Source organism: Cyprinodon tularosa, unplaced genomic scaffold (assembly GCF_016077235.1).
Source record: "Cyprinodon tularosa strain WSP-4 unplaced genomic scaffold, ASM1607723v1 ctg111, whole genome shotgun sequence".
Lineage (NCBI taxonomy): Eukaryota > Metazoa > Chordata > Actinopteri > Cyprinodontiformes > Cyprinodontidae > Cyprinodon > Cyprinodon tularosa.
This window is the reverse complement of record NW_024037905.1, coordinates 1204286-1227898: the sequence shown is the minus strand read 5'-3', so window position 1 is coordinate 1227898 and position 23613 is coordinate 1204286. Positions and strand designations below refer to the sequence as shown.

The following is a 23613-nucleotide window of genomic DNA, read 5'->3' as shown; positions in this document are numbered from 1 at the left end:
TTTATGGGATTCTTTATAAATAAGATTGATCTTATTAAAAATAAGATCATAAGCACTCCTCTATCCGCGATTGTACCTGAGGTAGTCATGGAATCTGAACTGGGTTTAGACTGCTTTGATCCAGTTGAACTCTCTGAATTAGCAAAATTATTGTCTTCATCTAAGCCTTCAACTTGTATGTTAGATCCAGTTCCAACCAGGTTATTTAAGGAGGTATTCCCTTTGATCTCCTCCTCCATTTTAGATGTGATTAATCTATCTCTGTTACAGGGATATGTACCTAAAGCTTTTAAGGTTGCTGTAATTAAACCTCTGCTTAAGAAACCGTCTCTTGACCCAGATGACTTGGTCAATTATAGACCTATATCCAATCTTCCTTTCTTATCCAAAATTCTTGAGAAAGTAGTTGCCAAACAAGTTTGCGATCACTTCCACCATAATGAACTTTTTGAAGAGTTTCAGTCTGGCTTTAGAGCTCATCATAGCACTGAAACAGCTCTGGTGAAAGTCACTAATGATATTCTCATGGCCTCAGATAATGGACTTGTATCTGTGCTCGTCCTGTTGGATCTTAGTGCTGCATTTGATACAGTTGACCATAATATTCTTTTAGAAAGACTTGAATATTTTGTTGGAATTAAAGGAACAGCACTAGACTGGTTTAAATCTTATCTATCTGATCGAATTCAGTTTGTTCATGTTAATGATAGATCTTCAACACGCTCAAAGGTTACCTGTGGAGTACCACAGGGATCAGTGCTAGGACCAATTCTCTTTACTTTATACATGCTCCCAATTGGTAGAATTATTAGACAGCATGGGATTAATTTCCACTGTTATGCTGATGATACCCAGCTATATCTGTCTATAAATCCAGATGAAGCTAACCCATTACATAGATTACAGGCATGTCTTGAAGACATAAAAACCTGGATGACTCTTAACTTTCTGCTTCTGAATGCAGACAAAACAGAAGTTATAGTCTTTGGACCAGAGTCTCTGAAAAAGAAACTGATTAGCCAGTCACTTCATTTGGATGGGATTAAACTGATTTCAGATAATAAAGTAAAAAATCTTGGTGTTGTTTTTGATCAGGACCTGTCATTTAAATCCCACATCAAAGAGGTTTCTAGAATTTCCTTCTTTCATCTGAGGAACATTGCAAAAATTAGAAATATCCTGTCCAGGGGTGATGCTGAGAAACTAGTCCATGCATTTGTTACTTCAAGGCTGGACTATTGTAATTCTTTACTATCAGGAAGTCCACAAACTGTAGTTAAAAGCCTTCAGCTGATCCAAAATGCTGCAGCCAGAGTTCTAATGAAAATTAAAAAGAGAGATCATATCTCGCCTGTCCTGGCTTCTCTTCATTGGCTTCCTGTTAAATCAAGAATAGAATTTAAAATCCTCCTTCTCACATATAAAGCCTTAAATGGCCAAGCTCCATCTTATATCAGAGATCTGATTGTTCCTTATGTTCCTAACAGAGCACTTCGCTCTCAATCTGCAGGTTTACTAGTGGTTCCTAGAATTTCTAAAAGTAGAATGGGAGGCAGATCTTTTAGTTATCAGGCTCCTCTCCTGTGGAACCAACTACCAGTTTTAGTCCGTGAGGCAGACACCCTGTCTACTTTTAAGGCTAGGCTTAAAACTTTCCTTTTTGATAAAGCTTATAGTTAGAGTGGCTCAGGTTATCCTGAGCTATCTCTATAGTTATGCTGCTATAGGCTTAGACTTTTGGAGGACATAGGGACCCCCATTTCATCATTCTGCTTCATTCTCTCTCTGTTCTCCTATTCTGCAGAATCTGTTAGTTCAATCTCTAACCTTCTGCTCTCTCTGCTTTTCCTCAGAGTAGCTTTGCCTCGTCTGTTCCTGTTTGGCTGTGACGTCATCCTGGAAAGAAACATCAGCTGTGCTGCTTCTATCAACACCCTTGTTTATAGATGTTGGAGATCGGCCTGTTTTCCAGTGTGGTCCTGTTTCTCTGACCGTGACTGAGTGGATGTGCTTTCTTCGTCCTCTGGCATGGGAGCTGCCTTGGAGCTCGTCTGCCTGGCTGTGTGTTTCCTGGACGGGGCCGCCTTTTACAGCTGCTTTTTGTATCTCTGCTTCTGTCTCCTTGAACCCCAGTCGGCCTCGGCAGATGGCCGCTCACACTGAGCCTGGTTCTGCTGGAGGTTTCTTCCTGTTAAAAGGGAGTTTTTCCTCTCCACTGTCGCTACAAGCATGCTTAGTGTGGGGGATTGTATTTGAGTCAATGAGTCAATGCAATCAACTGGTTTTCCTTAGATAGAAAACTTTGTATCAATTTGATCTGGTTGAACTGTAAAGTGCCTTGAGATGACATGTGTTGTGAATTTGGCGCTATATAAATAAACTGAATTGAATTGAATTGAATTGAATACAGCCTTGCTGTTTTCTGCTCATTTGTTTTCTTTCGCTAAATGTTCAATTTAAGTTATACAATTTCACACAACTGCCACAAGAGCCATGTGAGTGATCTAAAAGTCATCTGCTAATTCAAACACAAAATCAGGGAGCAACGCAAACAACAATTGTATTCATTTGGATTGTTCTAAGATTAAGTCTATAAATGCCATTTTTAAATTTGCTACAGTCAGCTAGTCAATAGGCATGAACACATTATTTGCCACAGGGGATGAAGATTCAATCATGTTGAAAAGCCAGTACACAGGTGCTGTTGTTGCTCCTGTATGTGCCTAATTCAATAAAGCCTTTATCTTTAAAACCAGGTGGTGGCTGACTCTCATTTTATCAACAACAGTGTCCAGCAGTCTTCACTTGAGGCTGCACTGTGACACAATTCATATTGGCTTATTTGTGCAAGTGGGTCCTATTTTTGTGCCTGTCCAAAAGAACAAAAAAATACAAGTCTTTTTATTTGCTGAGGTTGTTTCTGCCAGACTAAATAGATAGAGGGCCGGCTTTATCTGTGGGCTGCTGTGAAAGGAGCTCAGGTAGTATTAACAAAGAGCCGTGTGGATCACTGTAGCTTTACCATTCTCTAGGATATAAGCTTTTGGGTGATATGGGGAAAGAAATCAATCAGGGTAGACGGTGCATTCTAGCCAATATAAGAGTTTCAGAGGCAACAACAAGGGATAAGAGTAAAATAGACCAAACAAGTAAAATGCAGTTATTTAAAATACTAGTAAAACTCTGGCAGGAAGCAGTAATTTTAGCACAAAAGCAATTCAGATTTACAATCGAACAAAAGAGGATTTGAGGTTGGGAAAGAAACTACGCATTATGACTGCAAAATTAATCTAAGCAAAGAATCTAGTGGGATTAGGATCTGCTCTTTCAATAGGGCAGTGGTAGCAACAAAGAGGAAGTCCCCCCACACCAGTTTTGTCATTTCTATTTATAAAACTATTGCAGTCATTCTTGTGCATTGCTGATGAAGAACAGGCAAAGCATGTAAATTTGACATTTGGCTCATGCTGTGTAGTTTTAGTAATATGAATGCTGTTTGAGACCAGAAGTTCTGGTCAGGGATTAAGGGGGAAATATCATTTGCCAAGATCAAGGGCATCACTTATCCAGTAGGAATTATGCTGGGTGATGCATGAAACAATAAAAAGACCCTTACCACTGATTCATGACCACGCAGGCCAGCTAATGGGGATCTTTACACAAAGTTGCTTTAATTGGGGTTGTATGTAGTTTTACGTCTTTCATGACCGTGTATAAAATATCAAAATTAAAAAGAACACAGAAAAACAATGAAACCCATACCATAAAACAATTATTTCAATCCTTTTTTTTCTAATCAACAAGCACAACAAAAATCAGCCAAACGGATGATCTTTTCATGGGGTCACTAATTTCCATAAAATGTTTTCTCAACCGATGCAAATTTGGAGCCATTAAAGATATTGCTCCATTGTTTACTTTCCAAGTTCACATTATATCACCAGTGAGAAATCACAGATAAGGCCATCACAATGTTTCTTTGTTTTTTAGGGGGGGTTATAGAAAATATCAAAATAAAGCTTCAGATAACACAATCATCTGAACCTTAAAGGGAATAAAACATGGGAGATTATAGATTTATTAGAAATGGGAATAATTTTAATGCTATTAAAATGGGAGAAGAAGTGGAGTGGTAGAGGAGTATAAATACCTCTGTGTTCACCTGGACAACAGACAACTATGAAGCAGTCTATAAAAAGGGACATCCATCAGACTGCTCCTAAACAAGCTGAGGTCCTTCAGTTTTTGCAGCAAGATGCTGCATATCTTCTTTAAGTTGTTGTCGAGAGTTCAAGCTGTTCTTTCTGACTTAAGGGGGGGAACCCTTCTACAGTATAACCTCTTAGAATCATTTCATAAAGAAGAATTGATTATGGACAACAGTGAGAAACCCCACCAAAAGACTGTTGGAAAATAACAATGTCTTCAAATTTTTTCCAGATCCACTGCAAGACGACTGCTATATGAGATCCTCCCTGCCCACAGCGTTTAATGTATACCACACCAGCTTGTTGAAAACAAACCCTGAGAGTTACAATACCTTTTATTATCCTTTTTGGATCAAAGTATTTTTCAATGCGAATTTGAGGGGGAAAATACAGTCATGAAGGAAAACATTATCTCCCATATTCTGTTTTCTGCTTAATGTATTTTTCAGGTAATATACCATAAGCACAAGAAAATTAGAGTTAAAAAGAGGGAGGGTCTACTAATCTTTCCATGGCTATTTATATATAAGGGCAAATGTATTGCTTAGCATTATAGTAGAAATATTTTTTTATTGTACCAGTAGCATGAATGTAGCCTCTTAATTTATAATTAAGTGATATAGTTAACAATGTTTCCTGGGAAATTATGAAAACGTTTTGGGAGGATAGTGTCAATATGATCTTAAACACCTACTGTAAGAATCATTTTAAATTATCAAGCAAGGTCCCTGCTGTTTGTTTTCCTGCATGGCACTGCAGCATGCATAAAGTGAATGACATGATAAAAGAAGATTTTCTATATTTTCTTCCCCTTTACTACAGTTAAAGCCAGACTTTGATACGAGAGGGGGGATTTAAGTAGGTGAAATACAAAACACATTAAGAAATGGCATTAACCCATTTAACTGAAGACTATTACGTTTATATAAAAAATAAAGTTATTTTTATAAATACTGGGTCCGACCCAAGAAAGCAAACTATTTTAAATAAGTTCTACGTTTTTTAGTTAGAACATTGATAAAATACAGCCAAAACTTTGCCATAAACTTGTTGATTGTTAAAAAAAATATGTAGTTGCTCTTTAACTTGCAAAGGGACAATAATCTCATCCATAAATTACAACACAATCACATTTAAGGTATTCAGACACATGTGTTGTAAGATAAATCCACAGTGAACAGTTAAAATGCATCATTAATTATTTTCATATACATACTGAGGATATCTAATCACAGACGCTATAAAACCTGTTTACTTTATACAATGATGTTAATTTCCTTGAATTGCATCAATAACAAATATAATTACCATCAACACGCAAACGGCTAGACATGTGACACTAGAAGTATTACAATGTAGTCTGAAAGGAGACAACCTTCACAAATACAATCCAGTGGGCTATTCTGAAGCAAGGACTTCTATAAGGCAATATGCAAATTTTTAAGAGAATGACACATTAATTATGACTAGAACATACACTAATCTGTATTTCATTCCTAACAGGGCTGTTTATAGTTTGAGTAGCGAGCTGCTGCAGTGGCACTGAGGACAGATGATCCACATCTATGTGACAGTTCTGCACAGTAATTAAATTTCCTTCTATCTCCTCTACACGAAAAACACACTGTTGTAATCGACAGGCAGGCAAAAAACAGAAGAGAGAAGATGTGAGCAGACGCCGACACAGTGCCATTAATCCAAAGGATACCATCTGGAGAGGCTTCTAGAGCCAGTGATTCAAATATGTAGAGACCTATTGCAAAAATAAATTTATAGCAGAACTCAATGCAATGCAGAATAAAAACACTCAATATTTATTATTACTAAATATATATGGGTTTCAGGGCATGTGAAATAAGGCCAACTGGACTGGAATTAAGTTCTGACAGCTTGCAGAACAAACTGAACATAAAGATTTAGATTCTTAGTAGAGACTATTCTATTTAAAACATAATGCCATAGTAATACCATTAGTAACCTTATGAAAATGACATAGGAGGAAAATGGTAGGTGGAATAATTTAAGGCCAGAGCTATACTGTGATACTGAAGGGGGACCCTGAATGGGAGTTAGGGGTTGCACTGGAAGCTTTCGCTGCAGCTGAGGTTAATGGTGTGTATGATGACAATGAGAATAGAGGGTTTAATGGAATGGGGGCTCAGCTTGGAGGAGATGCTTGCACCATTATTTTCTACTGCAGGACAAAATGAGAGCTTTTGTCACAGCTAATATTCCAGTCCTCTGAATGATTTAAACTTATGAATATTCAGACAGAAGGTGCAGGCAGATGCACACCCAAGTAGCTAAATAAACTGGCTCAATCTCTGCAGCTTTGTCAGAGTTTCCAATGATAGATTGCTGTTCATTTATAGCATTTATGGTAGTTAGACCCCATTAAGTAGCTAATGCAACAAAACTTACTGTCGGAAAAGCCTTAATTGCCTAATATTGCTGACACTAGAAATATAAAATATAATAAAAAGCAAGTATTTCCTCTTTGGCCTCTTGGGATCTATTCCTCTCTCTCTCGATTTGTCCTACATAGCCTTGCATTGTGTAATACATGCTGGGATCTTGACAGGGGCCACGGGGCTAACGAGTTATCAGTGTATTTAGCTCCCATTGCATCCACATCCTCTAAATCACCTTTTTATTTCTCTCCAGTTCCCATTCATGTCCACAACTGGTTATTTAACTTCAAACAGGCTTCATAAAGTGGGTTCACAGAGATCAACGTGTCCTAAATTAATAAGTGGATATTAATTTAGAGGTGTATTCCTGGAAGTGCACGTTTGTCACTATGGAGATTTCCACAGTGACAAGCAATATTTTGGCCCAGTAACCCATGATGATTATGGGGAGTCTTGGCAGCCAATTGGATTAGCCTCTTGTGGATGGCTTTAACGAAGATTACACACCCCTGGGGCTAATGGGTATTAAGAAGAGAAGAAGCACATGGAGGAACTTGGCAGGAACAGGGAACTCCTATGGTAAGTGTGCCAAAACATACTAGAGGCTTTTGAAAGAAGCCACATTACAACCTAAATTAGCAAATATGACAGTCAAAGTAACCACCTCCTGTTATGTGAACAACTGTATGCACAAGTAAATGCTGATTCTAACTTACCAGTTGCTCTTCCATGTGTGTCGCACATGTGGGTCATGGATGCTGTGTTTGTCTGCCTGCTCATCCAGGAAGTCGAACATGTATTTTATGGCCAGCGGCAGGGCACTGCCTCTGTGGGCGGTGCTGAAGATGGTTTCAAACAGGTCGTCAACGAACTTCTGTAATGTACCCTGCAGATCAAAAGAGAGTGGAGGTACACATTCATTATCTGCTCAGAGACGTGTACTTTTATTATTAAAGGTGTTTGTACCTACTGAACTTTTTTCCACATTGAAACCCAAAAAAGATGTAGTGTGTTTTATAATTGTGATACTTTTTTAATTGAAGTCAGTTTAACCATATGCCATCCTGACTAGTAAACTGAAATATATTGGTAGATTAGAGATTATTGCATGTTGGCCAAAAGTATCATCTTTTCCACATGGTTACTGTGTCCTCTGCTGCAGTGATTCCCAACCAGGGGAAATAGTACCCCTGGTGGTCTGCCAATACATTCTGCATTATGTGAAAACATTTAATATTTTGCTTCCCAAGTAGAGAAATACAATAAAATAGAGCTGGGATGGATTTTTCTCAGTAAGGACCCAAATGCAAAATAAACCAAGATTTTACGTATCAACAGAAAAGATACTAAGAAAATGTCCTAATCAACACTTAAATGAAACACTAGAGTGGGTATCGGTGTGCGTCAGAGGGGGAAAATGGGAAAAGACAAATGTCAATAGAGAAGAACGCACCAAACCAGCTCAGTCAAGGATAAAGGACTGAAATGTCCCATTGCTGTGGATTTGGGAGAAGATAAGGTGTTTCATAAACACAGTGAATGATGATTCAAAAGTAAAAATGACAGTGAATCGGAATATTATTTTGTTAATTTGATTTGTTTATAGGTGACCTTTCAAGAGAAGCTCCAGTTTTTGTAAAAAAAAAATGGTTTCTAAATTATTTTATTTTGCATTTATTTTAGTACTTTTTCACCTTCCAGGGAACATATTGATGTTATTTTTTATTCTAATTGAAAATAATGCTATAATTGAGCAATAAATGTTCAACTTAAGGAAATTAAATATTTTACATCTTATAATCAGTTGCACTTTCCAAGGGGGTACTCAGAGAAAATAAAAATTTGATTTCTTGGCATTATTTCATCTATTGCTGTATTCTGCTTTTAACTTTTCTAACACTTCATCCACAACCATTCAGGTGTATTCCTTTGTCTTGATGGTTTTCATAGGTGAACTCCATTCAGGTGAACTTAGATAACCTCTAAAATGTAATTAATTGGCTGGGATTTGATGAATATCTATCAAATAGTATACATTCATAACATGTATTTCACATTTGTTTATTTCAATTTCCCCATCGTGGAACAATAAAGGGATTTTCTATTCTAAAAATGCACAACTTTTAGTGTTTTATCAAAGTCATCCTGAATAATGAAAGTTTGTAACTAAGAACTTCAAGGAGTATAAATACTTTTTGGACAGATTATGTAGACCAATCCCATCAGAGCCAATGATAGAAATGGATGCTTTCTAATACATTTTGTGACAACAACTTTTGAAGGAAAGAAGGCAATAAACAGATTATTTTTTGCTATCCGGGTGTGTGAGTTGTACAGCGCATTTTCATTTAGTCCCTTCATTCTGATGTTAGCGTGGCTGACTCATATCCCGCAGACCCGACCCCTAAATCTGCTTGCAGCTTTGATGGTAGAAATTGTTATTTCACAGCTGACTTTTAATATCTGGGAACAGGAGGTGCATCTCCTAAGCCTCTTTGTGCTGCCGGATTAGCTCCCACACTGCACCATTGACCCTAATTTGATTTAATGTTGGCGACTTTAAGTAGGAGGAGGAGATAAGAGGAGAGAGACAGAGTGAAAGAATCTAATCCTCTTGTAAAGAACAAGTTGATGGGAGAAAGTGAAAGCGAGGGATGGAAATGAAAACGACAGGTTTCCTATCAGAAAACGAGACCATCGAGTTTAGCAGATGGGGTGTGTACAGGCACTAGCAAATAAAAATCCAATTTGGGTGGAGCAGATGACCAAATCAGAGTTGAGAGATGTAAAAGAGTAGGAGGGGGGATCCTGTTTGTCCAACAATTGCTTCTATAACTCTAATGCAACGAGAATTCTCAACGGCGTACAATTTTTCTATGAAGATGGGATCGTGTATATCTTTATTAGGTCAGGAAATGTATGACTGGCAGTCTGCATTTGCTGGCCAGGGAATACATAATGAGTGTGGGTGTTTGTCTGAAAGAGTTCCTTAGCTGTACTACGCCTGAAATACTGCAGATTCTTAACAAAAAACTGTTTTGAATGCCATAATAAAATTAGAGGCAAACTTCCAATATAATATTTATTTCCAAAAGTCATTGAAAAGACTATTAACCAATGCACTTCTATTTAGTTTAAAAAATAAGTCAAGTCAAATGGTCTGGAATCAGAACCATGATTACCATGACTTGAACAAAAAACAAACAAACACATACTTAAATTATATGACCTGGGTTTTTTTTTCAATGATTTTTTAAAGCAAGAATAAAAAGTTCCCTGTTGAAACGAACACAGAAAAATGGGACATGTTATACTAGTTGTAATGGACTCAATGTATATGTGCTTCTGAAAAAAAAAAAAATGCATTAGGCAGTGGCTCATTCAAATCCTGAGCAAAATTTCAAACCATCTTACAGAGTATTCAAATAACCAGAACCAAACATGGGGTGGTAGAAATCCCTGAAACTATTGGTTTCCTTAAAGGCCTCAATATCAGAGCCTTATTTCACCAACATATAGTTTCTGAAAGGACATGGCCAGGAGACAAAAGGAGGGGTGAAGGCTGGCTGAGGTCAGATAAGGCAAATAAATTAACTGAATGCTAAGTTAATCTATTGCTAACCTGATGATCAAAATATCACCATTCCAACTCCAAAATGCTGCGGAAGTATGTATGAGACAGACCTGCCTTATATACCACAGCGGCAGATGTCAGTTTTTCTTGATTAATTTAAAATATCTTCTGAGGTAACACAGGCATTAAGAATTTAAAGGCATTACACATGTAAAACACGCAAAATGCATCAGTTTTACTGTAGACACAAAACCAGGTTTTAACAATGTGCAGTAAATTGTCAAAATATTTTAGTAGAACATAGAGACAGCACCTAATATATGTATACAGTTTACCAGTTACAATATGTCTGATTTTGGGGTTCGTTGTTATTTAAAGGACTAAAAAAAAAACAGCTTATTTTACACTTCCCATAAATTTAATTTATATCATATTTTATAGTGCAAATTTTAACATTTGTTTTGGTATGTTTGTAAGGTTTATTTTGTGCCTTTGATTTATCTCATATTTGTGTAAAAAATGGTTTTGTAAAAATATTATTGCCTTCTCTAAGCTATTCTAGACCATTATAATTAAATTCATGAATGATGAAATATAGGACAGAACAAAGGACGAAATTGTAAAAGAAAGGTCATGAAAAAGGACAACATATCAAATGAATAAAGGAAACACTAAATAAAAAATGAAGAAAAACAGAAATAACAGACATTAGGAAGGATAAGAAATATAGCGAGAAAGAAAATAAAAAGGAAGCAGATAGATGGAAAAAAGTGGTACAACTATTGCACAAATAAAATACTCTTCATTCCTAACTTTCTTTTTTACATAACTGCAAAATACTTAAATAGAACTGCAGACTTTTCCAGGCTGCATAGGAACCCTGGTGCGGTCACAGAAGTGCTCATCCTGTGACATTTTACGTCATCTTCTCTCCCAAGGGGTACACTGGTATCAACATTGTCATCATCGCAGGGTTCTCTTGTTCCCTGGTGGAGCTGGTTGCTGCCAACAAACCCACCCCCTCCACCCTGTTATTAGACAGCACTCCAAACATAGTGCATCATATGGATGTTTAGATGTCGCCCAATAAGGAAAGCAAACAATCAGAACACTGTAGGAAAGGAGAGCCACTCACTCATGTAAAAGTGAGGTGAGAAAATGCAGATCCTTTCTTTGCCATTCTGTACAAACACCTGCTGTACCCCCACTCAAAGCCTCACTGGTGGAGCTAATATCAGAGGCATGAGCCGCGTTGCCAGGGAGAGGTATTTACTGGCAAGGCAAGGGGTAAGCGCAGTCAATTACACCGCCTGTCTGCCTAATCATTTCTCACCAAGAAAGATGGCCAGTCAACATAAACTGGTTATTTCACAAAAACAATCCATCTTAAAAGAGGATGCCCTGTCAACAGCCGAAAGCTCCCTTCCTCTACACCTTGGAGCAGGATAACAGCGTAGAAGCAAAGTGGCTCACTGTGGCTGTGAACTGACATGGGTGGATGTGTGAAGGTGTGTGGAGGACAGACAGCTGCTGCAGCTCCCCGTCTTCCTCTTAGTCTCCAATCACCACTTTGTTTATCAGTTTCTCATATGCTGCTTATTATGTCTTGAGTCACAGCCACTGTTAGACATCTCCTAGTCTGTTAATTGATTACCTGATTCTGCCAACACATCTGCACAATGGGTGACTCCTCTTTTTTTTCTTTTACCTTGACATTTTCCCGTCAAAATAAAGTCAGTCTTTATAGTGCTGTTTATTTGCTGGATCGGCCTGATTTTATCGAGTGAAATAAGTTTAACCTGTCATTATGGAGCCTCCGATAGGGTGAGAGCTTTAAAATCTGAACTCCTTGTTCCTGTGTTTGAAACTCTTGAAATAAAAAAGGAAGTAACTACTCAGATCCCCTGTTGTGATGACTGAGTCTCTTTTACAAAATCTTTCTACCTGCTATAAAAATAATCTGCGACATATTTGTAAGCACAGTAAGAGCATTTTGTACATTATGGCAGGCTTTAGTTTGCATTTTATTCCAAGCTTTTTGCTAAACTCAAATCCTATCACTATGCTGCGTTTTCCTTATGAATTGTCCAGGGCTGAAACAATCAATCCTGATTAACTGACTACTGAAACAAACGTAAACTACTTTAGTAATCAATTAATCGTTAAGTGGAGAAAAGAGACTCTAAAACATCCCTTTAGCTGGCAGAGAAACCCACTTAGAGCAGTAATTATTCTAAGATTGTAAAAAAGTATATAAACATTTAGCATTTAAGGTGAAAGATAAAAATTCACCAGATTTAAATCAGTAAAAAGTCTTTGTTAAAGAATATTTTGCAATCCGTTTAAATAATCAATTAATCAAAACAACAGATTAATTGATTTGCAAAATAATCATTAGTTGCAGCCCGAGAATTGTCAATACAGGTTGGTATTTTATGTCATCCTGCTAATAATCCTAATCCAATTCTTAATTTCAAAACGTGGACAAATATAAATATTAAGGTCATGTGGGAGCATGTAAGCCTCAACCTAAACTTTTAATAGAATTTAACCTTTTAGTTTCTAACGTTTTGTAATATCGATCTTAACTAACTTGACTAAATATCTTATGAGCTTTAAGAGTTTTGTGTTTCAGATACAGGTCCTGCTAACAAAATGTTTTCCTTCTGTTTAAAGATCATGTAAAGATTGCAAACCTGCTCAGTAATAGTTTACTTACATAGGGCGTAAAAAAAAAAAAAAAATCTGGTTTAAAGTGTTTGGTTTATCAGTGCCAAGGTTACTATATTTTCTTCATGGCTTTCCTGTGCTACTTGTACATTTATAGAACTGGGCTGGAATTCTTCCTGTGAACTTTTTAACCAGCTTTGGATGGAGAGCGAAAAAAACAACGTGAAATGTTCCTGATTGAAGCAATTTCAGCCTGAACATTTTCCGAGCCGAGCCACCCTTTCTTTTACTACCTCAGTACATCTGGCTCCATCTTTCTAATAATGTTAGTGTAGATGAAAAAGAAAAAAAATATGAAGCGCTTTAAGAGCAGATTGTGAATTTACATTCAGCTCTAGGATCAAAGTCACACTTCCCTCTAAACCAAATTAGCTATTTTCTTTCCCCGTCTTAGAGGCTATTGTCCCAAGGCACATTCAAAGTGCCTCATTTTTATCACCAGCTCTGTTTGGCCACATCTTTTTTTTTTTGTAACATTCACAAGCTTTTTGATATGCTGCTGCATCACTGGAACAGTAATAAAAGAAGCAAATAAACAGAAATATCTATTTTCCCTTTTTCACCTGGGGGTATAGAGAATACATTTGAATAATATTTTCCACTGAGATGAATCATCCCAAGTAATCATGAATATTTAAATGAAAAAAGACTGTTCTGAGTCGTCGTAACACAGCAGGAAGGTTAGAGTGACCGATTAACCTTTAACCTACTTAACTGTTCCAAGAATTTAAAATCCTGCCATAATATGCTCAAACACCAATTTAGCATAAAATAAGAGACTGTAAATCAGCTTTACTTACCTTGGTAGCTAGAAGTCGTGTCAGGTAGATCTCAGAGACCATCTTGCTGCCACGATCGCCTTCTTTCTGGTCTCCATGCTCATGGTTCTTTACCAGATGCCAGACCTTCACCCCACTCTCCAGGTCAGGCGTGATCATAGGAGTGCGGGAACGCATGCTGTCTGGGCTTCCAGTGTACTTAATCATATTCTCTGGAAAGAAAAACATTAACTTTGTTAGTGGGAATCAGAAGGTCAACTTTTTTTTTTCTATTTCTTTATTTATACGTTCAATGGCGTAAATATCGGTATGGGGCCCCCGACCTCTTAGGGGCACCTTCACTGAAACATGTTAGGTCCCCTTCGCAATTGTGCTCTAGGACGTCTCTTTGCAGATGTAATTGTGCTAAAAATTCCTCTTAAACCCACCTGATACTAGATCAACTGACTGAACCTTATTTATACCCCAACACATGGCAGATTTCAACATGATGGTGAGCCATTTAAACACAAAACCAATAGTAAAGCAGACAATGGTACTTTTAATTACTATGTTAATAACTGTATATAGTTTATTAGACAGTTGGTATAAAATACGCTCATAGAATATATTTCAAACTGCAAAAAAGATCTTAAAAGAACAATGTATTTGAATATTTTATTTTTTACACTATGACTTGGAATTATGGGTAATCTGAATTAAAACCATAACCTTTACATACAATGTGCTAGCTCCGATGAATACCAAAAAGAGGTACTTAAGCAGATTCCAGAAAAGAACAAGCAAAGAAGAGCTGCTGGAAGAACAGAAAAAACTTCCCAAAATAGGTGGATGTTGCTCTAAAAGTGAGTAAAGATTGCGACCAGGAGATAAATGGGGAGAGCGTGGGTGAGGAGGGGGACTGTGAAACTGAAGGTAGCCCGTTAAGACTAATTTTACAGCAGAATGAAGTATATCCATGTCTAGTGAAAGTAAAGAATGATTTGTATTTAAGGGGCACGTTTCCGGTCGGTTGTGTACGGCGGGGGGGGGGGGGGGGGGGGGACCTACTTAGGGACCTACTGTTGTGTTGTTACGCCATTGTATATGTGTCTAGTGTAAGTATTCATTCTCCCCCTCTGCATGTTCCTACCAAAAACTGCAATCGTTTTCAAAGGAATATTATGTGATAGATATAAGAAAAGTAAAAATACAAAGAAGGACATACTTTCTGAATGACAGGGAACTTTCTGAATAATCGGAAGTATCTGACAAGGAGGATGTACAACTGTTCTGACGAAGGATTAGCTGCAGCTACAGCTGCACGACCTTTGGGTTACGTCTCAAAAAGCTGAATGTCAGATAGGTTGAATAGATATATTCAGGGAAGCTGTATTTTCAGGCTTTACCACCTTACGATACAGGTTTTCATATTAAGATCTGAACCTTAACATTGTTCGTCAGAAATATGAATATGCCTTTATTTAAGTCTTTCCATTTCTAAACAACAGACGCACACTGCACACACACACACACACACATATATATATACTCTTTTTAAATAGCTGGATTCATACAAAGGATTTATATATTCTGTTTAGGTGAGTTCTGATGGTCATTGGTATAATGGCATTTGTTTTGTATCGATTTAATGGGAGCTGACAACATACATTCCACAATTTTTACATTTTTATTTGTAATAAATTGTGAATATCTTGTTTTCTCTTTTTTCTACATTTGTTTTGACATGTTGCATTGGAACCTTTTACTGTGAAATATTAAAATTCTAGGGATGTACCGTATGCATATATATATATATATATATTTTTTATTTTTTTTTTCTGTGGAAAAGTAGATGTGATGAAGAATTAAAATAGATTTATAAACCCGTTAGCTAAAGGACTCGAGAAAAGAAATCAACAAGCGGGTTGAGACAGCAAAATCATAATAGATGAAAAAAAACAAAGAAGCAACTGTAACCTAAATGTCATTACAGAACAAGGTCTTGGCTCAAGGCTTTCACTTTCCATGACTCTTAGATTGCCTTTGAAACTCTCAGAAAGTCTGCATGCTTAATTTTTCATAGCATCTCCTTCAGTTGACAAGACATTATATCGCTGTCTAACAGAAAATCGAACAGGTGTCAAACGAGATGAAATATGTATGGCCCACCCAGCGGTCGGCGTAGCGATGACATTTCCAAACACATGGCTCAATGAATGTTTACACAGTGTGAAAAAAAAAATTGATCAGCGGGTGCGGTTTGTGGAGAGAAGTGTTAAAAAAGGGTGATTTTCACGATGACAGAAATCAATCTGTCCAGAGGGGAAATCAGGGGCAGAGAGTTAGATGGAAAGAGAGGGAGTTTATTTATTGTGTATTTAAAGCTAATTATTGACACATGTAAATATTTATGTCTCTTAAGGGGGACTTCAGTGAGCATCCGCTAATTGCAGCTGTATTATGAAAATAACCAACTTTATTTCACATTGTTATCTTCAGTGTATTTTAGTTTATTAGTGGGGAAAAAAAGTTAGGCTTAAATGGCTGTGTAGTTGCTTAGCAATGTTGCGCAAAACTAGACCAGTCCATTAGTAAAGAACAGAAAAGGGCAGCTATTTACTTTTTGTTGAGCTTTGGTTTTCAGTTTCTAACAGAAGAATTTTTTTCTTTATTCACCCCCTCATCATGTCATACTTTTTGTATAAATAAACTTCAAGCAAAAGGTCTCTCTTCTTCAGGTACATCAAATTCTGCCTTGTCTCCATCTTTGTTATTTGCCAATTGTACTCAGGGGAGTTCAAAGTCTCATTTGAAGTACCACGCCATTCATGTATTACATTTAATATTTCAAGTCAGTCTCATTAAAATAGAGGAAAACATTACCAGCTTCCTCCATCTCTTATGTGTTGCATCTCTCATGTAGGTGGTGTCATTAGGTGGCTGGAAGGTGAGGTTAGACGATATGGAAATTAGGCTATGCTAATTTTGTGGCATTGCATTTGAAGTGTCTGAAGTGTTTGTGACCAGTAAAGCTAGCCCTTTGATCAGCATCTAACTTGATAGTTTGACAGGCTCAAGAAGAAATGAAGCAGACGGGCAGGCGGAGGACACATGGAAGGATGAGAGGACACTCTGCTGTGTCTCAAGAGGCCTGAATAGCTAAATGAAAGGTCTATTTGGTCTCTTTATATTTCAGAAACCCTTTCAACTTTTCTAAATTGTACCTCAGCTTTCTTTTCCTGACAAACATACTTCTGCTGTAAAATGTGCATATGTGATGCCTCGCTAAGTACAGTATTCCTGCCTTATAAACTCATTTCGCCAAGTTACAAACACAAATCTGAATGTATTCAGTTTGGACCCAATGTGATAAACCAAAGCAAACTGGTGTTTAATCGGGTGGGGCTTTGCATATTTTCTACACAAGTATATTTCAAACCATCAGATCATGGCTCCATCTTTAGTGGCAATCTTGACGTTGGAAGCTTAATCTCTGCCCACTGGTTGTCTTCACTGATTAATTTTTACATATATCTGCATAGACTGAGCTCCCCATCCTGGGTAAAGGAAACCATTTCCACAACAACTTTTTATAATTAAGATGTTTAGTTTTGGTCTAATCTAAGCAGAGCAAATTTCTCCATTTGTTTTTTAAAGACATTTGAAGCCTCAACAGAAAAGCTGTGTATACACTGAGAGCAACCACTACTGTCCACCGATGTTAACTCCCTTTACTAATCAATTAACTTCTTAATCCAGAGGATTGCATGGGATTTTATTCAGGGGTATCCAACTAAATGTGACCAGATATATATGCATGACACATCATTAAAGGTATAGGGGAGGATATTATTTTTCTGGGTGGATCATCAAAATAAGTGGTCCTCCTAATTGTCAATTATTCTGGCGATATGTTTACGTAAGGCCGTCCTACGTGCTCGTCCCCATTTTCACTTAACGGTGGTGAGTCTGACATAGTGGAAAAATTGCAAATCTTCTTTTAGAAAGTAAGCTTGCATGAGCAATGTAAACAGCAACTTTTAAACAGAGTGTGCACGAGGAGAAATGGGATTGTGCACGCTCTTACACCCATTCAATAGACGTTTCTTCTTGGGAGTGATTACAGGGTTGTGCATGTGCATTTTTTTTTTTGAAGTGGAGAGGGACAGTCTTTTTGAAAATCCTCCACTATACCTTTAAATCATGTTTGACTTGTTTTCCTGTTTGACAGACATGCACATACTTTGTGGTACAAATACTGTAAAATATTTCCATGCAACATACTGGAAGTTGAAAGAAGTTCTGGAATGAATTCTCACCATATTTACTTGCAGATGTTCTGGACACTGTGGAGTTATTTACAGAGTTGTAAGCCGTAACCTGCTTGGGAACAAGGGCCATCACAGCATTATCAGGTACCTGAAAAACAACACGTAAACATCATGAGAAGACATTTCAAACACCAACTGTTTGTTTTGAGATTTTCATTTTGGAAGGCTTCTACCCCAAGCAGTGAGAAGTATACATCACTGTGTTGGTGTAATGTTCTATATTTCCTTTCATCTTTTCTGGTTTCATGTGAGTAAACACAGAATGTGTTATTACCCTTATGCGCACTGCTCAGCCCACACATCCCTAGGATGAATGACAGGGGGGAGTGAGGGTTTAACAGAGCATTGCAGAGGCCTGTGTGAAAGGGGACGTCCCATAGTCTCCAATTAATAATACATTTTTTCCAAGGTTGTGTGCTTGTGTCAATGTGCAGAAACAAGCGGAGTAAATGAATGAATAAGTCAATCATCTCCCTCTCCAACAATCAGTGAAACTGGATTCAGATAATACAACCGAGATGGAGACTTTTCCAGCCACACACACACGCAAATGACTCTTGTTTTGCATAATCGGGCAATGCTTTGGGGTTAATTGAAGTGGTTTTTATTAGCGGATAGGTGGATTGACAAGCAGGAAAAAGACTGCATACATATGTGCGTATGCAAACTAAGGCTTTATTGAGATTGTGTCATTATTTCAACCGATCTCTCAATCTACTCCTCATGCATAATACGTATGTTTATATCAATGTAAGCAGGAGGCCCACAGGGCAGATCTTGATTTCCCATTGTGGGGAACCCAACAACCCTCCAAGACTCTCAAGTAGTTTCCCCTATCGCTGTTCTTATATGTGAAATCAATATACAATGAGAAGTGGGACATAAGGAAATGTGAAAGGGAGGAGTGGCATTTGAGAAAATAACATTTGGGGAATAAAGACAGAAAACAGAGCTCTGTTTCCCGAAAGAAAGACGACAGTAATGTGTTGTAATGGGCAGATTTATTCTGCTTGTGGTTACATATGGTTTTACAAATCAAAAGTTTCTCTACTCTGGCAGCTAAAGGCATTATGGGGGAAGAAGGTTTGCTTTGAAAATGTTATTAAATCAGACTGATAAGAATAGCATAGCAATAGTGATTCTGATCAGCGTCTGTCAGGTTTACATCTTATATACCATCCAACTTCTCAAAGCTTTGATGTTTCCACCCTCTAAAGACGCACTATTTAAGTGACTTCTTTTGAACAATGAATGTTTCCCTTTTTCTTTCCTTTGCATACTTGTAATTTCTGAGTGGCTTTGAGTGTTTTCCATTTTTTTTAAGTCCGTGAAGGAGAAGTTGCCCTTTTTCTCAGCCTGAAAAAAAATGAATTAACTTCGGTCTTCATTATCTTATCTTCCATTCAAATCAGCTCTCTTATCCATTTCCACCCACATATCGTACTCCCGTCCTATTGACACTTGCTGCTGCTGACATTTAATTTAGGCACCAGGCAATTTGCACTTTGGAGGAGACACTTATTCCTTCCTTAGCCGTATGAATTATTAACACCATGTTGGTAAGCAGGTTGTTTTTGCTACATGAACACTTACTGTAATCTTCAAGTTACAAAACATACCAAGTGAAATGTTTTAAAAGTGTTAAATATCTTAGAATTCATCTATATTTTTTATTAATTCTTTAGTTGCTTTGCTCAATCTAGAAAAATATTGTAATAACAGAGCTGCAAAACAAACTAATTAGATTTAACCAGTTAATTCCATTCATTACAAGTTTGAAATGTAAAAATATTAGTCATACGTTTATTTTGGTTGTGGTAAGTTTGACACACTGAGCTTCTTTCTAGTCTAAATGAGATTTAGCTGTTGAACCAAAATATTTCTGACACTTTTCATTCCTATGAATCAATCCTGTGATATAGAACTAGCATTAACACTAAAGTTGAGTTCTTTAGATTTTAATTTGGCTTATTGTGTTTTGTTTTGCTTAGTTTTTTGTATATGCAGAGTGTTCCTCTGATTAATATCAGTCCCCATTGATTTCCTTGTATCTTTGCATCTCAACTGAAGAATGATCATCCTAGAAGAAATAAATAAGCTCGGGAAATATTCCAAATTAGCATCTTTTGGTTAGTAATCCTTCTATAATGCATTTACTCTTCAAACATCAATATTTTTTGTTGAATGCTTTGTATACAGTCATCTTTGTATTATTAGTATTTACCTGATAGTGGGACAGCATGTTGAGTCTCTTCCAGTCCCCTTCAATCTTTGTGGTTATGTCTTCATCTTGGAGGATCATGCGCTGTCCTCTACCCTGGCGCCACTCTGCAATGAACAAGCAATGAAAATATTAACCCATTTTACCAATACCTTCACATCACTGACAGACATGACTTTTGTTTTGTTGACTGGGAGGATTTGGTTTTAATCCCTTCTCTCTGTCTGTCAGGAACCACCAAATGTTGCCATGTTTGAAATACTGTGCTTCTTTTGGGCCTAGGAGGAGAGAATTTTTGGCAGTTGTACTAATGTCTGGTTTTTGCTTTTGGGAATAGCTAGCACTTTTCAACCACAACAACTAAACATTTTATCACACAGGGGATTTGGCAATCAATATTTGGAGGTGAAGTGCTAAAAGGGAATGATGTTGTATTACTTGGTAAAAAACTTTTGTTTTTTACCAGTTTCTGTTATGTTTCTAATTCTAAGAAAACAATATTTTTGTTTAGAATTATTGTTATCCCTGGTTTCAAAAACAACTTTGGAGGGTTCAGCTGAATATGACTCAGGGGGATTTTAAAGCTTCTTCTGCTTTAAATCTAATATACTGAATATAACGGTGATGTTTGGCTAAAGTTTTTACCAGAGGACAAACATGGAGACACAGTTGGACTGAGGCGCAGTCCACACAAAGCTTTGGATTTTAATTCAAGTCCGTCTATAAAAAAAATGGATTTTGGGATATAAGCAGGATTTTCACAACCCTCCTAATTCAAATCCTGAGTTTAAAGTTACATTTATGACACCATAGGCCAGGACTAAATCTAGATTCATTTCCTGGTTCTCCTTTTGCACTTTTAGCTTTCAAAGCAGAACCAGAAAGTAACTCATGAAGATTTATTCAAGAAATCTGATGAACCATCTCAGAGCACATACAGTTCAACCAAATTTATATTCACACCTTCAGCATATTTCTACTTGAAATTATTTTCATTTAACCTGGAAAGTAGTTTTTGTGAAAAAAAATATATATAGGCATTTAATAAACAGGAGATTAAAAAGAAATGTAGAGGAATTCCATAAAAGTAAAACATTTGTTTTTTAATGTTTGTATATTCTAACAGGTTCATGTTGTGACACTCGCTGGGCCAATATCACATTTTACTCTTTCCAGCCAAAAGTAAAACAATACTAAAATTAAACAATTGATTTCAGCTCAACTCTGCCAGGACTGTAAATTGTTTGGGCTAACCAGTAGCAGCAATCAGAATAATGCACAGAAGGATTATTTTTGCATAAAATCTAGTTTGACAAAACAGTCAAAAGAAATGATTTTAATTTAACATCAAGTCTAATATATTTGCATATAATTGATTACCTTAAGATTCTTAAATTGAAAAGAAGAAAAGAAAATAGCTTTGCAATATAAGTACAATTAAATGGTGAACATGAAAGTTCAGTTTATTTTATATACTCTCCATTTTGGAAATTAACCTCATTGTCTGTTTTTTTGTTGGTGAAATAGTGTGATGCTTACAAGACCCCTACTTTCTCATCTACTGCAATATTCTTTGTTTTCTAGTCTCTCAGAAGTACTGTTGGTTTCCAGCTCTCCCAAAGTAAAACCAAAACAGCAGCTTTTAGCCCTAGTGGTGCATTAGCTTGAGTAAAAGCGGGACAAGAAAACGTATATATCTAGTTCCTATTGCTCCAATATTAACAGGGAGGGATTTACACAGCATTGGCTTTAACAACATTTAGGATAAGACTTCCAAATCTGTACAGCATCAGCAAATAACAGCTTTCTTAAATACTCCAGAAACATTATTTAAAAGAGGAAAAGGAAGTCCTGTTAAAAAAAAAAAAAAAAAACAGGCAGTTGGCTTTTCTGTTCATCTTGAGATATAAAGAGTTTCTCAATATATCATTCTGTCTGCTCCTTGCAGAGGTCGGCCGCTGTCATCTGCTATTCTGATCACAAACAGAAATCCTAAGCAGCAATCACTGTGCTGCATGATGAGGCCTGTCATTGGAGGATCCACCAGAATAGTGTTCGCATCTGAAAGATCTGCAGGAAATAAAGATTCTCCTGTTGTTTTTGTCTGAGCAGTACATCTTTCTATAAAGATGCAAATGAGCTCAGGTCTCCAGTCAAGGCTCAGTAAACAAATGAAGAGGCACAGAGCAAAAGGAATGGCAGAAAAGATTTAATAATAACAATAAACATAGGGTAAAACCAGAGCAAACAAAGATCCCCCTTGTTGCGAAATCTGGAGTTTTCTAATCAATCTAATCAGAAGGGGTCTGTGTATGTTTGTGTGAGCTGACAGTATGGGTGCAAACAAAGACGAGGACATGCCGCTTTGAAAAGATGCAATGAAGGAGGCTATGTTGCTCTACAAAGAGTTATAATATATTTGTAATTAGAAATTCAGCTTGACTTCAGTGTCTTAGATTGGGAAAACAATGTGATGTAGTGTAGAGTTGTGAAAAAGAATTGAAAATAAAATTAAAACAAAAAGAAAAAAAAATCTTCCTCACCCACCGTGGGCGGTCTTCCCCCTTTTTTCCTATGAGCTCGGGTCCTCTACCAGAGGCCTGGGAGCTAAGTGGGTTCTGCACAGTATCTTTGCTGTTCCTAAAACTGCACCTTTCTGGACTGAGATGTCTGATGTATTTCCAGGGATCTGCTGTAACCACTCCTCAAGTTTGGGGGTCACTGCCCCGAGTGCCCCAAGTACCACTGATGCCTTGACCTTCCAGGTTTTCTCCATTTCTTCCCTGAGGCCCTGGTATTTTTCTAGTTTCTTATGTTCCTTTTTCCTGATGTTGCAGTCACTTGGTATTGCTATGTCAATCACAACGGCTTTTCTCTGCTTTTTGTCCACCACCACAATGTCTGGTTAGTTTGCCATTACCATTCGGTCTGTCTGTATCTGGAAGTCCCACAGGATCTTGGCTTGGTCATTATCTACCATCTTACGGGCAACACCTTAAGAATTGACTTTGGACTCCTCTGATCTAAAATAATCAGTTATAGCTTTTTGATTATGGCAGTTGATCTCTGTTCTCTGCATACCCTCTGACACCTTCAAAGAACATATTTATTTACACAGACAATAACCGGAAAACCCGGAATACCCACGGTCATCTGATTGTAAATAGGAGATGACGCGGTCTGCTTATGCACTCTTTGTTATCAGGGAACTGAGCCACAACTGAACCGTGCCGAGCCCTACTGTTAAACTAGTTGTAGATTTAGCACAGGTTGGTTGTGTCTGGCACGGTCCAGTTCAGTTGGTTTCCATTTACATTCAACAGTTATCTCTGTTACCATGCTCTGACCATTTTCAGCATGGACTCAGAGGGGATGTG

At 37.2% G+C, this 23613-nt stretch overlaps 1 protein-coding gene across 1 annotated transcript in view; it reads right to left on the bottom strand.

The window, feature by feature from the left end:
• Nucleotides 1–23613, bottom strand: part of plxna4 (plexin A4) — a 270146-nt gene that overhangs the window by 8367 nt on the left and 238166 nt on the right. The window contains exons 26-29 of the mRNA XM_038298573.1: nucleotides 20240–20343; nucleotides 18004–18103; nucleotides 13724–13914; nucleotides 7336–7505 (exon numbers count right to left, since the gene is read on the bottom strand). Of these exons, the coding sequence (XP_038154501.1) occupies nucleotides 7336–7505; nucleotides 13724–13914; nucleotides 18004–18103; nucleotides 20240–20343 (565 nt within the window). The remainder of the gene's footprint in view (nucleotides 1–7335; nucleotides 7506–13723; nucleotides 13915–18003; nucleotides 18104–20239; nucleotides 20344–23613) is intronic.